This window comes from Xiphophorus maculatus, chromosome 18 (assembly GCF_002775205.1).
Source record: "Xiphophorus maculatus strain JP 163 A chromosome 18, X_maculatus-5.0-male, whole genome shotgun sequence".
Classification (NCBI taxonomy): domain Eukaryota; kingdom Metazoa; phylum Chordata; class Actinopteri; order Cyprinodontiformes; family Poeciliidae; genus Xiphophorus; species Xiphophorus maculatus.
The window spans coordinates 6974318-6989179 of NC_036460.1; the positions used below are offsets into that span (position 1 = coordinate 6974318).

At 38.5% G+C, this 14862-nt stretch overlaps 1 protein-coding gene across 10 annotated transcripts in view; it reads right to left on the minus strand.

The window, feature by feature from the left end:
* Window positions 1-14862, minus strand: part of tenm4 (teneurin transmembrane protein 4) — a 216871-nt gene that overhangs the window by 87883 nt on the left and 114126 nt on the right. For all 10 annotated transcript variants that reach the window (XM_023351438.1, XM_023351436.1, XM_023351435.1 and 7 more), the window contains 4 exons: window positions 14091-14255; window positions 10707-10921; window positions 7394-7604; window positions 312-413 (listed from right to left, as the gene is read on the minus strand). In XM_023351438.1, coding sequence (XP_023207206.1) covers window positions 312-413; window positions 7394-7604; window positions 10707-10921; window positions 14091-14255 — 693 coding nt within the window. The remainder of the gene's footprint in view (window positions 1-311; window positions 414-7393; window positions 7605-10706; window positions 10922-14090; window positions 14256-14862) is intronic.

Here is a 14862-nt window from a genome sequence, read left to right on the forward strand (position 1 = left end):
AACATCTAGGGGTGGTAGAGTTTTGTGGATTTTTCCCTCCAAAACTAAACATAACTCATCATTTTAAGGCATTAAACATAAAACAATTAAATAAAATCTGCTTGTACGATACACGCTCTTTTCTAGTAGAGACAGAGGCAGAAATAAATAATTTGGTCTTGATTTGTAATGTGTGAATTACAGTTAAATGTTACAATAAGATAGAAATGACTCTTCCCAAAGCATAAAAGCCATAAAAGAGATTATCATATTGACCTAAAATATATCTGAATGATGGGAATAAATATGAACTATGAGAGGAGATGACTCACCTCGCCCACAGTCGGGCCCTTTGAATCCTAAAAAGCAATGGCATGTTCCAGAAACACAGTCACCATTTCCAAAGCAGTTGCTGGGACAGTCATCAATGGAATCTACAAGAGAGCAATCAAGAGATTTTCTGAGTAACATGATTTGAAAAAAAAGAAAATTTCATGCCACTCATTTCCTTCTGCTGATTATTTCCCTTTGCTAATGACAGTGATGAGAACACGCTCCATCAGCCCCGACGTTTATATTTCACTGCATGCAACTTGTTTGAGTGTTACTTATGTTCCACACAATTGGGCTGATTCATGGGCAGGGAGAACAAGTAGTGATTACTTATGCCTGGACTGAAATGACAAATCATTCCAGTTCTCAAAATTTCCAAATTACCAAAATGTTGAAAAGACCAACATTACCAACATTTGATAATCCTAATTTGAAGCACTGATTGCTAAATGAGGTTAGCGACTGTGAAACCTGCACGTTTTCATCCCAGTGTTTTGTGTCTTTGTTCTGCTGTCAGGGAAGGTATTTACAGAAACTGTGAGAAAGCTGAAAAGAACACATTGTATTCCTTCTCTGCCAATTCATCAAGTGGTGTAGTCTTTAAATGCAATATGTAAATCAGCTTTGCATTTATAAATTAAAATTCCACAGGGACGCAAGAATTTTTTTCCTTGGCATCTTGTCTAATTGTAGTTGGACTGCAATCACATGAGTAATTTACAGCAGACTCATAATAATTCATGCTAAATAGATCATTTTCAATGCAGTTAATAGTAACTTTCAAGCTATGCAGCGAGTCAAGGATGCAGTTGATGAATAAACTTTACATTCTAAAATAAAGATTACCTTAAGGTTTAGTCAAACTACCAAAGATAGTGATTATGAAATGGACTTAAATCCTTGTATAAGTTTCCTTTATGCCACTGCACAGCAGGACTATGTGTGAAGAATAAGTCCAGAGGATTTTCTTTTCCCCTTTAATATGCCACTGGTACTCTTTTCAAATAAAATTGATGTCAATCTAAATGTTTTTAAATGTTCTCTGCAGAGTTTACTATTAATGTGTGTGGTTGCTTGTACTTGTGACAGTGCAATGACAATAAAGTTGAATTCTATTCTATGCTATTCTATTCTAACCTTTACAACAGACCGAAAATTTCAGGTGTGTTTTAGGTTATTAGTAACCCATTTTTTTAAGAAACACTCTTGTAAGTAGAATTTGCATTACTTTGTGAAAAATCTATATTCAGGGTTCCTACACTCAGTATTAGTATTCCATATTTTTCAAAATTTTAAGTTCTGAGCATCTCAGAAAAGTAGGTAACTGGCAAAGTAAAATTCATTCCACAAAAGTTTGGTGTGAATTCATGGCAAAAACTTTGAGGTAGATTATTTTTATGTAAACAGTACTGTGTCACAGACTGCCAAGACACCTTAAATCTGCTATAGTTGTCATGCCAGGCCCACTAAATGGTGCTGTGATTATAAAATGACGTCAACATGTGCATGCTCCATTGAGTATCTGCATTAAAAGGACATTGCATTTCCATCTCTGATGAACCAAGTGCTCATGTAACACATAAATATTCCATATCAGAGAATGATCAGAATGTGCTGAACTGAAATTGTTAAGCACACATAGCATGTGTAGAACAAAACCTGCAGCCTTGTGTTCTGTACATAGAAAATCTTTGGGAACCACTGCCTTAGTAAGAACCTTGAATATTACAGAGAGTCAGCTGCCATTTTTTCTCTGTGTCTGTTTCCTTCACACATCACAAGCACAATGGCATCTGGAGTGCAAGTTGAAGACCACGTGAAGGACATCATCAATGAAATGACAGTGGTGAACAGTATAGCTCAACATAAAGGCATTTGTAAAGGCATTTTCAGGTATTTGCAATTGCAAGACACATGATTATAAACTAAAGTGTATTCCTTGCAATGGAAACAAAACAAAGCCAAGTCTAAATAATATTCCCTAAACAGCTCTAAGAAGTATTTTATTTGTCTCTCAAGTTATATCCAATATACTGTCTAAAAACATTTACTCCAGCGTTGCACTCTGACACTTCCTTTTATTAGAAACAAGACCAACCAGTGATCTCCAAAGACAGCAGCACAGGCCAGAAACATGATGCTCAGCGAATTAAGTCTGAAATGGTCCTGAAAAACTATCCAATCTTGTCCACTGCCTGCAGGCAGCACAAACTCTAGGGCTAAAACTTATTGAACAAAGATTCTCTTGTACTACACAAAAAGTAAGAAACGCGAGCCATGGATTCAGCTACCCGGTACCCCAGAGAGTCAATCATCACTAAGGATGCAATGGAAGGCAGGGGGAAAAAGACAAAGAGAGAGAGAGGGCGGAAGATACAAGCTGACCAGAGACACACTGTAAAGACAGGGAGGAGGGGCCCGTTGTATTAATGTGCTGTCGGCTTCCCTATGCCATGTTGGGTTAGCTAAGGGATGAAGGGAACACTATCCTTTGGTGTGGCGGAAGCACTCTGAGGTTTGGTGGGTTTTTGATGGCCTCCAACCAAACTAAGTACACAAAGAGGTCAAGGATTTTTGCACAAAGCCAAAAACACCAGCAGCATCTTCAGGCCACAAAGGTCATGGTTACAAAAATTAAATATGGTGTTTGCATTTGCTCAAAATGAGAAATTCCTACTTGTTATTACTATTACAAAAGTAAGATTCATGATGCCTTTCAAAAGTAATAAGAACCTTTGAACTTTTTCACATCGTCTTATTTTACAACCACAAACTTGGACTATTTTTAACTGTATTTTGTAATAGAAAAAGCAGTAGATGTTAAAAAATGAAGAAACTATAAAAATGATTTTCACATTTTCAAGCAAAATCTAGAAGAAAAGTATTGAATGCATGTGTATCCCTTTCCCCTCGCACCAACACTTCATAGTGCTACTTTTTGCTGCATTTACTGCTGCAAGTCTTTTAGAGTATTTCTTTCAACTTTGATCTCCTACCCTGCCTCTGCTGAAGAAAACCTTCCCCACAGCATGATGAAATCACCACCATGTTGCAAAGATGGGATGGTAAATTTAGGTTTGTTTTTTTTAAAACACAAATTACATTTTGCATTAAGTCCAAAAAAAAAAAACTGTCAGCTAAGACCTTTTTAGGATATGTCTCGCTGCGTGTGTAGCCAGCAGTCTTCAAATCCTGCCCCAGATTCTCAATTAAGTTTCAATTAGTTAAGAACAAAATCAGCTCATACTTTCATTTTGTGCAACTTTGTGTTGGTCTATCATATAAAATCGGAATATAATACCTTATAGATGGGGTATAATGTAAAATAAACTTTTTTTTTAGCTTTATATCATGTTATAATGTTATTCCCTCATTAAAAACATACTTGTAACTTTTGCTCTCATAAAGTGACACCTATTGTGACAAAGCTTTGCCTCGGAGCTTGTGTCTCCATACAAACTCACTTTCAGTCCTACATGCCTAAGAATGATTGTAAATGGCATAATGGGAATCACTGTTGTGACAGTATGTTGAAAGCAGAGTGTCAGAAAGAGTAGGAGCTTCTTAAAGTGACAAAGGCCAAATTATGTTTGATTCATGCAGCATTTTAATAACAACTTAAGGTAACAAAGTTACTTGCCTGTGCCATAAAATGGCACAATGTTCCTAGAAAGTCTCTAACACTGCTCCTTTAAAGTTTGTGTTGCTTTGTGAGAAAGTGTGAAAAAGTTCAAGGTGTGCAAACAAGGCACTGTAGCATACTGAGGTGTTATTTCATAAAAAGCCCAACTCTAATCAGCTGAAATAATTATTCTCTGAACAGCCTGCATCAGGATGCATCTGATTAATGCTAAACTATTATGCACATTTCTATGCTAAACACCATACAACCTGTCAAACCTGTACTGCGCTGTGCTCTTATTTTGAAAGCTGGCACAGTTTAGCAGATTACACAGTGCCCACGTCTGTTGGCTGTGATTCCTCTGAGAGCGAGGAAGGGAGGCCATGAATATCTCTTAGCCACACACTCGACATAGGCCAACGCATAAATCACAGATTCAAGCTGAGCTTCATTGAAATTCATTACCCTTCATATCAGGGGAGCTAACTATTGTGAGTCTCTGCAGTCGGCGAGGACAGAGCCGGGTTCAGGAGCTGCCGGTTTAATCAGCAACTTGCTACGGTCTCAGAGGACGCTCAACACCTTTGAAAGATGGTAGGCAGTAGACAGAAAGAACCTCAGCGACGGAGTGAGTCAAGGTAAAAAGACAGACACTGCTGCTGGGTTTTTACTTCCTTTGCTTTCCCCAGATGTGGCGAGCTAAAGCATGTCTGGCACAAGCAAGCAAGGACAAATGGCTTCAGGTTCTAGAGGGTTGCAACACAAAACATTCACCAGAACATATTGTAACCCAGATTAAAGGCATTCTGTTGCTCAGATAAACAGGTAAACTTTGTCATGTGAAATTTTTTTGGCTCCTTACATGACATTAGATCATATAAAAATCTTTCTTGTATTAGGTCAGTTAGAACAACTTAAATTATGTTCATATGCTAAACCCTAGAAATGTTCATGGATGTCCTTAGTGTTTGTCTTTAAAATGCATAACATTGGTTTTGGACATCATTCGTTTTGATCTTTATCTACAGATTTTGTGACAGAGCTGGTCAGATTTATAGTCCACCTCAGTCACACACACCTTTCCAGCTATGCTGACCAATTTTTTATGGGACTGATATCCGGGCTTTTATATGGCCATTTTAAATCACTGACATGAGCTATTTTGTAATTTGGCAGTATGCTTAGAGTCATTGTCCTTTTGGAAGACCCATGTGTGCCCTTGCATTGTGCCTGATGCTTTGAGATCCTTCAATATTTACACATAATGTTTCTTCTTCATGATACCATCAAATTTATGAAATGCTCCAGTCCCTCCTGCAGATAAGCACTAACACACAACATGATGCTTCTCCCACTAACAGATGGTGTTCTGAAGGCTGCAAGCTTCTTCGTTTTTACTCCAAATGTAATGACGGTCTGTATAGCCAAAGAGTTGAATTTTAGTTTCATGAGACCAGCATTCAAAAGACATTTATACTTGTTTACAATTGTTTGAACAGAATGTGGCACCTTTAGCCATCTGGAAATTACACCCAAGGATGAACCAGAAGTCTGGTAACCCTGATATCTTTCATGAAATCTTTGGATTTCCCTAGGAAGCAATTTGTTTGAAGTATTACATTAAAATGCATGTACAGCGGTGCCTAAAATTAACTTAAAGCTATTAAATAAGGCTAATCATAGGCTTACAAATACATGACATCACCATCTGGACTTCTCAAAATTGTTTTAAGCAGGGGTATTATGAGCTTTATATTATAATATTGTTCCTACAACAAAAAGGAAGAAAAGAGTCTGAAAAGGTAGCAGCATCTTAAAGAGAAAGAAGCCCAATTTTAAGGCATTAAATTGCAAAGCCAAATTTCTTCTAATTTGTGTTTGATATATACAGCATTTTCATAACACCTAAAGGCAACATAGTTATTTACTATGCAGCAAAATGGCGCTAAGTGTCTGGAAAATACATAATACTGTCCTTTTAAAACGCGTGTACTTATAAAACTAAAGAAAGTAATTCCAAAATTGTACTTTTTTGCCTTTTAGCAAATAGAAAAAAGGGCTATTTCTAACTGACCTAAAACAGGTCCATTTCAGTCTCATTTAATGTCAGAGAGTGATGAAAAAAAAGGATATCTGGTTTCAAGTGTGTGTTTTGTTATGGTGGTAGACAGCAAGAAAAGCGTCCATTTAATGCATGTAAAGAGCAAAAGGTTGTAAAACGACACTTTTTTTCCACCCAGTGTTGCCAGAGACAACTAAAATAATTTCACCGTGAGTGTCTTTTAAACAATGCTGCTTCTGTTTCACCGTCTGCCTGTTCTAGATATTGCTCACATATATTTCTATACCTGTGCGGCTCCATTTGAAGGTCAACTCCATCCCTCCACAGCTCAATACGATGCAGGCAGGCGGTGGATTCAATTTCTGCTGAAGGGCACTTAACCGGTGACCCATTTTAGAAGGGCCCCTCTGCCTCCCTCTGAGCTCCCGTGAGCAGATCGGCTCCTACACAAATGAACAGAGCCGGGATTCTTGCTCCGACTATCTCTGCCCCACCCAATCCGACATACTGAATACTTTATCTAGCTGTGTTTTCTCTGATGCAAACCACAGGAGGGCTTTGCGCGCATCCAGTCAAGAAGAACTAAGCAAAAGCAAACACGGCGCTCTTCCTTCCCTCCCTTTCTCGTGTCGTATCATATTTTAAGCATTGAATTACAGTTGTTGTTGGAACAGCAGGAGGGGCGCAGTGCATCTCTTGCTCGTCTTCACTCGAGGACAGCCTCTCATCGATCTGCTGCCTGGCACAGCCACTGTCACATATGGACCGTGGCCCGAGAGCTTTTAATTAAAGAGCATGTGAGAACAGCTCCCAGCTGCCATGCCTGTGAAAGTCGACACCTCGGGCCCTCTCACACCTTGCTTGATACAGCCGCGCTAATCAAAGGCGCTTAAGGGAGAACAAAGAGCGACGTACAAAACGGAGTCACCTCCACAAAGAAGGACATGCGTGCGTAACGCAGTTGCGTGCCACTCCGGAGTCAGAGCGCAGGAATATCGTTCCGTCTTTGATTTATGGTAAGCAGATGGAAATTGGAGCAAAGCGTGATCAAAAAATGGGGACTAGCAGGAGGGGACAATCATACTTTGAATTGTATGCAAATGTTTCCCAGACGCTGGACCCCTGATTCGCTTGGAAGACACTCAGGCTAATGAGGATATTAAGATCTCTCAACGCCCTTCTCAGTGGCTTGGCGGGATCGCACTGATGTCCTGATTTTGTAATATTCTGTTTCACCTTGATTAACCCACACTCTCCTCAGCCACTGAAATCTAGCTGTATCTCTTACTTTTGCCCCAGTTCCGCACTGTTTGCTGCAGGGTGCTGCAGGCTGGTATTATAGGGATTAGGGATAGCTATTACAGGTTTCATTAGCAGGCCAAGCCCGCGGCACTCACCTATGGCAGTGGTGAGGAAGGAAACGGTTTCGGTTTCCTTCCCGTCGTTGTAGACGGCTAGGTGCCAGATGCCCGAGTCCATGTACTGGATAAAGCCTGTGTCGTGTGTGGTGATTGGTACGAGACTCCGCTGCAGAGCTGCAGGCCCCTCCAGACTGTGAGCATCCTGGGCCAGGAGCCGCCGCCCATCCAACAGCTCTACAAAGTCAAACTGCAGACAGAAAGTGAGAATGAACTGATGGATGGACCACAGACATGCCATTAGGAGTGACACATGAGACTCCAGTGCTTTCAGCCCCTCTTTATAGCAGAGCATCATTTGGTGTGCATGAATAACTCATCATCATTCCAGAGGAGCCTGAGTTAAGCCTTGACACAGCTCAGCTGGATGGGCTGTGATAATTTCATAGTCCAAATATCTGACATGAAAGTCTTGTTTGAAATTATTAAACTGAAAAACGGAAAGCTGGGGAAATTAAATGTAAAGTTAGTGTTTACCAAATAACATCTGCTCTGATATGCTTCCTATCAGTGGAGAGTCAATGAATACCAATGAGGCAGCATTTCGTTTTCATCCGCAAAATGAAAGGAATCCTGACTCGTGTGCTCAGTCTTTGGATGAATACTCGACACTGGATTATTTTCGCTGAAGTGAAAATGGAGGGGGAAAAAAAGACCAGCCTGATTTTTGTACTAAAAAAAAAAAAACGTCGGATTGGACATTAGCGAAAACAAAAATCATGCTATGTGCAATTTGCTGAACTCATGTTGCATTCAGAGCAGAAATTTAAAGTCTGCAAGACAAGATATCAGAAATGACTGATACAATACACATTTCATTCTGTGCGACACATAGAGAGGAAATTAGTGAAAAGAAAAATCTTATTCTCTTGGCTCATGAGTCCGGTCTCTTTGTGATTCATTGATGGTACTGAACCTGAAAGAAAATTGTCATAAATTCCTTTTGCAACAAAGAAGGTGATTCATAATACAACAGATATTTATAAAGTGGCCTGCATTCATGACACGCTCCAACATGGTTAGTCCTTTTTTAAACAATATTCCAATTTGTTTTCTCTGGATGAAAAAAAATGGAAAAAGAAGAAGAATATTACACTGTGTATCCATGATTGTAAATCGTTTCACAGCACGGCATTTATAATTCACCCCTGACTGTATAAAAAAAGAAAAACACAGAACTAGTGCAGGAAATTCTTAAATATACCACCACCAAACTGACAAGACATTTTAAGCCCTGTTTTTTATTGCATTGCAGGGTTCCTACAAATTTACATTTTAAAGTTCAACACTTTTCCCGACCAATTTTTCTAGCATTGTTTAGGACATTCTGTGAAATCTGAGTGCAAAAAATTATCATATGGGGTTTTAATGGCTAATCTGTTCAACAGATCATAAAACAGCAGTATGTTGAAACTCATTTCAGCAGACTACACGTGCTGTGTCACAGCTTTTCTGGTTTCTGGATTAACTTGATGCTGCTGTATATGAAAGTCTAACATTGAAATATGCTTAATTTGAACAAGATTATCATAAAAATAAACTTGGATTTTTTCCAATCACAATTCATGATCTCTGATCATTTTATGATGTATGCAAAAAAAGGTAGTGACATTGCAACATTTGCCATTCAAATCTTCATTTAAATACATATATTTTACATAGCTTAAACTTTTAATTAGATCTTGTGGCAGCAAATACATATGGAATATACAATTTTTGTCTTCTGAATTAATGTGCAATTACAGTGTACATGGATTTTGGCCTTAGTCAAAAACCAGAGTTTGACTCCAAGTCAGGCTGTGGTGTGAAAGGTAGAACTATGGTTCACAAAATGAGGTACCAATGGAATTTGGCATTTTATAGTATTGCAAAGAAATTCTGTCTTCTATTTGTAAATTAAGTGTGGACGAAAACATTCATGACAGCGAACCCCAAATCAAATGTCAGATGACGGTTAACATTAGAATCTGGATCAAACTCAACTTTCTTCCAATTTGAAATTCAAAACCTTTGAATATTACTAAAAGTAAAGTGTCTGTCTAGAAGTCAGACTTCATGGGGTCGTTCTGTTTATATTCTTAGGAAAAATGGAATCCAGATTTAAGCTTCGTCTTTCAACCAGCTATGCAGTGTCAACAAATTGCCACTTAGTTAAATTGTTTTTTCTCTCTTTAAAAGGGAAGGTACCGCTTAAGAACTTCATAATTTAAAAGCAAAGTTAACTTTTAGCAATTTAATTTCATAACCTAAGAAGCAACCTGAGTGGGTGAAAAAATAATAATGCATGTTTGAAAGTCAAATATCATCAGCATAAAGGGAAACTTTATGTCCTATATGAACTGCATATCGTACAGAACTTTGAAATCCAATTTAGATTCTGAGGTCATAGTTGGTGACGTTAACTTGGAAGTTTTAAAATGTAATTTTTAAGTAAAAAAGCTGCAATTAATCTGCAGACTTTAACTGATAATGTGTTCATGAATAGCTTCAAAAACTTGACCTCAACTGTTTTTCAGCGGAGCCCCGATTGGTCCAATTTGAGCTGTTCTTCATTTAAAAGAAATTGTGCAAATTAAATGTAGCTTCTGTGAAGCAATCAAACAAACAGTAGCAAAGCAGGTAGTAAAGAAATTTGGGGGTTTGATGTAAAAAGTAAGATGTCGTCAGCAGATATGGAAACCAAACCCAAACTGTGCAAAAACGAAACAAATTGCCAATGGTTTGACAATTAAATCAAATAGTTGACTAAAACTAATAGTTGACAGAAACATGGCAGACGTAGTTCTCCTTGGGAAGTTGGTGGTCATAGTTACAGGGGAGCAGTAAATTCAGCTGTAACAACCAAACCAAAACCAATATTGGTCTTAGCATAAACGTAATACCGAACCATGCCATGTTTCTTATTTATTGGACAGATGGAGGTTCGATGTTACTGTAAAAAAGAAGCCACCATTTTCAGATCTTTTCCACTCTGGAACTGTTTAAGGTCTCCCAAAATGCTGGGTCTGTGTTGTATGAACCATGTATGAATTTTTTTTATTTTAAGCATACTGAATCAGAAGGAACAGATATAAACCATACAAGGCGTGGTCAGTATCAAAAGGAAAAAAGCCTTCTGGTACCACAGGCCTACTCAAATTTGCAAATGATCAAATTAAATTCCATACTTTTCTGCTTATTATGCAGACTGTTCCAGTCAGCATACTAAGCACATTTACAAAACTTACAAACAAAAGATACTGCAAAAAATACAATAGAAATGGCACTTCATGAGTATTTTAATATTTCCCACCTGTGTGTGTGACGGAGGAAGGCCTCTTCTTCCATATATTCCCACTAAGGCATCTTTGCTGAGTGAAACGTTAAACTTTAGGTACATGGGATGATCGATGAAGACCTGGGATCTCCAGAAGATACCAGGAGGAATCTGCTGGGCGACCTTGCGTCCCACGTCAATCTCCCCCATATCTATATAGCTGTCATCCGGGAACAAGCTGTCCAATTTGCCTGCAATGCACACAGAGTTAATCGGTCAAAGAGATCACATCATTAATCCAGAGAGCAGAGGACCGGTGAGGTTCGGTCTGCAGAGGCAAGGGTCTGACCATATCACAGACATTTAATCACATTGCTGACAGCCAGAGAAAAAAATATATAATGAATGATCTCTCTGACCACTGACAGTGATTACCAGTTACACAGGAGAGAAGAGGGTATATAAGTGAGAAAAATCTGACTGAATTTCATTTTATACAGTGCCTTGCAAACGATGTCATACCTTTAGAACCTTTCAATTTTCTCAGCATAACTGTGACGTAAAAGAAAGAGTCCGTGGTACTTAATTATTTTTACAAATAGAAATCTAAAAAGTGTGACAGCATTCCAGAGTAAAAACTCTGGAGATCTATATTTGCTGCAATTGCAGCTACAAGATTTGTAGGGTGTTTATCAGTTTTGTACATTTAGAGGCTGAAATTATTGCTCATTCCTCATTACCAACCACCTCAAGCTTTGTCATATTAAATGGGAAGTCTTACCACAAATTCTCAGTTAGATTTAAGTCAGAGTCTGAAAAATGAATACGATTTGAAGAAATCCATTTCATTGTACCTCTGACTGAATGTTAAGGATTCTATCTTGCTGGAAGATGAATGTCAACTCCAAGTCTACCCTCCATTCATCTTCCTATGAAAGCTGAAAAAGGAAGATCTGAGAAAACCATCGACTACCTTGAAAATTTTAACAGGCTCTGATTGGTTGTTTGTGACTGAGGGTGTGTTTCTGCAAATGGAAATAGGAGATATGAGAGGAGGCAGAGGAGATTTATTTTGTAGATTATCTGTCTCATATTCTATTGTCAGGACATTTTTATCGAACATAAAAATGTATATACAGTATATATATATATATATATATTTTTTTTTTTTAATAAAAATTAAAAACTGTCACCACCAGTTGAACACTGAGAGGATGGTGTTATGTAGATGTTTTTCCTAATGTTCACTCATGTTTTATAATGAGCTTCTAAACCCTTCATAGAACCTCCATACAAACACAAACATGGAATCTACAAATCAGATGGCTTATAAAAACATTTTTACACAAAATTTTGCTAATTTACTTACAGTAGAGTAAGGGATGCTGAAGACAACTTGCCGGCCACAAATTCCACCTTATTTGTTTATTCAAAAATATTTACATCTACAAAACACTAAAAAATACAGGGTCTGTAGTTGAGAAAAACATGTGAATAAGTTTAAACAGGAAGAATGATTTTACATGGCAATGGATCTGTCTTAATGTAATTAGATTTTTTTTTAAATGAAAACCCAAAATATTGGAATATTTGTTTTTAAGAAGTATTTACAGTGAAAGACAACCTGTTATTATTTTTGTTACAGTTATAGAGTAATAATACAGGACAGAGGTGAAGAAAAACTGTTAAAAAACTACCTTCTTAATACAGAGAAGTAAAAGGAGTCATTATAGTAAAGAGGGAACTTAGTTGCTATCACCTGCTTGGGTATTAGAGAATTTACCTGCAAAAATCCCCCATATGTTCCATAGCACAACTTTTATTGGACTCAGTGGAAATAGCAACATCTGTTTGACTGTGTATATGAGCTAATTTCAGCAGCAATGCCGGCTACAGCAGACATCCATACAATCTCCCCCCAGGACAGGGAAGCAGACACGGCTTTAGGTTACACGTGGCACAGCAGATGGAAGTCCTCTCAAAAGTCCATCAGTGACAATAGGGGTTTATCAGGGAAGGCAGGGCACACTTCCCAACTCCCCGATCGGGGCTTTACATAATACTACAACCCACTAGCTCAGTTTCCACATGCGGGGAAATGGTGTGTGTGTTTATTTATGCAGCACATTAATGGTGTGCTCATCAGACTGTTTAAATAAATTATAAGGTGAGAAAAGTGATAATGGCTCTTATAGTTAAATATTTTTTTTGTTCTGCAAGTAACATAATGTCCTGATGGAAAGAAAAGGTTAGAAGAGAGGGCTCTGTGCTGTGCATCATCTTCATTATACATTAGGTAGTTGAGCATTGTTGCTGGTGACAGCAGTGGAAAATGAAGCCATTTAAAAAAACTACAATCATTGATTTGCTATCAGCAGTCGTGGCTGTGCAGGCTTTGGGGTTTTGCTGTAGTCATGCTTGTTGTTACCTAAACACACTTTCTGCTGTCTGGTAAATGAAAAAGACAATGCCTGGATTCATCTATATGATAATAACCTGCCCCGCATTTACTGTAGTTCGCCTGTGGCAAATCACATGGTGCAGATCTGGGGACATTTGCTCAAGAGCGGAGCAGAGAAAACTTTCCCTGACTTGAGCAGTTGGTACCAAAGGGTGAGCACATTCTTTCTTTGGTTGCCAGGAAAGGCAGTCCAAGCTGGAAGATGAAAGGATCACATCCGTTCTGAAGGGGACAGAGTGGCTAATCCCCTTCCAGCCCCTGGATACTCCATCCCTTAAGCTGCCCCATATTCTCCCTCCAGGAACAAACAACACTTTCCCACTTACAACAACTTTTATAGGATTACAATGCAGATCTCTGTGCATACCGTGGAGACAAGCGAGCGCAATGTGAAGCTGGATGACAAAATAATTACAAACTTGCATGAGCTCTGAAATGCCATCTGTAAACTAAGATTTGAGAAGTTTGTTTGCTTTTGAGTGTTTTTCTAAAGAGGGTGCAACTGGGAGCTGTGCCAAGCACTGGAAAACTGCAGATGAATTTAGGTAGCTTTATTCATAGCATACGCCTTGCAAAATTATTGTAGAACTTTTCCAAATTTTGTCACTTTAGACCCACCAAATTCTGTGCATTTTATTGGCATTATTTGCAACATTGGGAAACAAATGGCATACAGTTTAACTTTTTTCACAAACAGAAATGAGAAAAATGTGACGAGTATGTTTTCAACTTCTTTGCACTAACAAACCTAAATGAAATCCAGTGAAGGATGTTAACTATCAAAATCTCTCACAATAAAATAAAAATAATTTACAGATTTCCTTTAACAACCTTGTATTACTTGACTTTTTGTGTTTTTTATCACACAGTGCCCTAGTGAATTAATTTGAAGTTTGTGGTTCTACTTTGCAAGGCATTGCATGAAAAACTGGAAAGAAAGATCAGAAGAGTGTACTTACTGTCATCTTTTCCCCTGTGATCTGGTATCTCCAGCCCCGTGTTGCCTAGCGGTGGTAAACTCAAGTCTGTAGGGAATGGTAGGCCACTTGTATTATCTTCTGACAGCTGGTACATCTGTCTCTGCATGGGTTGGAGGTGCCAGTTTAACCCCAAAAGGTGAATGGCTGGAATATTAAACAAAACAAGAGAGAAATAGTTTGAATGCATTCCATTAAATTGAGTAAACTAATCACTTTCCATAAAATTAACCCGAGTGGAGGAGATTTTATTGAAGAAGAATGCGGGACTCGGCTTAATGGTTAATGGCTCTTTCTCCAAAGTGCTGAGCACTAACATTACAGGATGAATTGTATCGCAAGCCCATGGGACAACATGTGTCTCTCCACACCAACACTGGCATGGGCAATCCTCTGTGTCTTGTCATTTTCCCAACCCTATTACCTTTATGCTTCCCTACAAAACCAAAGGACAAACCTGGGGGGGGGAAAACGCATCAGCAGAGAGAAACCCGGGGTGTTCTGAGTGAACAAAGCAGATGAATCACAAAGATATTTTACAAGGTCGACAAAAGAAATGTCCTTTAGAACAATGGTAGAAGAGCACAGCATGGAGGAGGAGGGGCTGACCATGACAGATCACCAATAAGAAAATGGACAAGATGAGCTTACCAAAGCAAAAGCCAACGTAGAAGGCAACAGTCAGCAGAAAAAGGCAATGCACTCAATACAGCCATGTCTTTGTATAGTTGGTTCACTTAAGCTTCCAATGCAA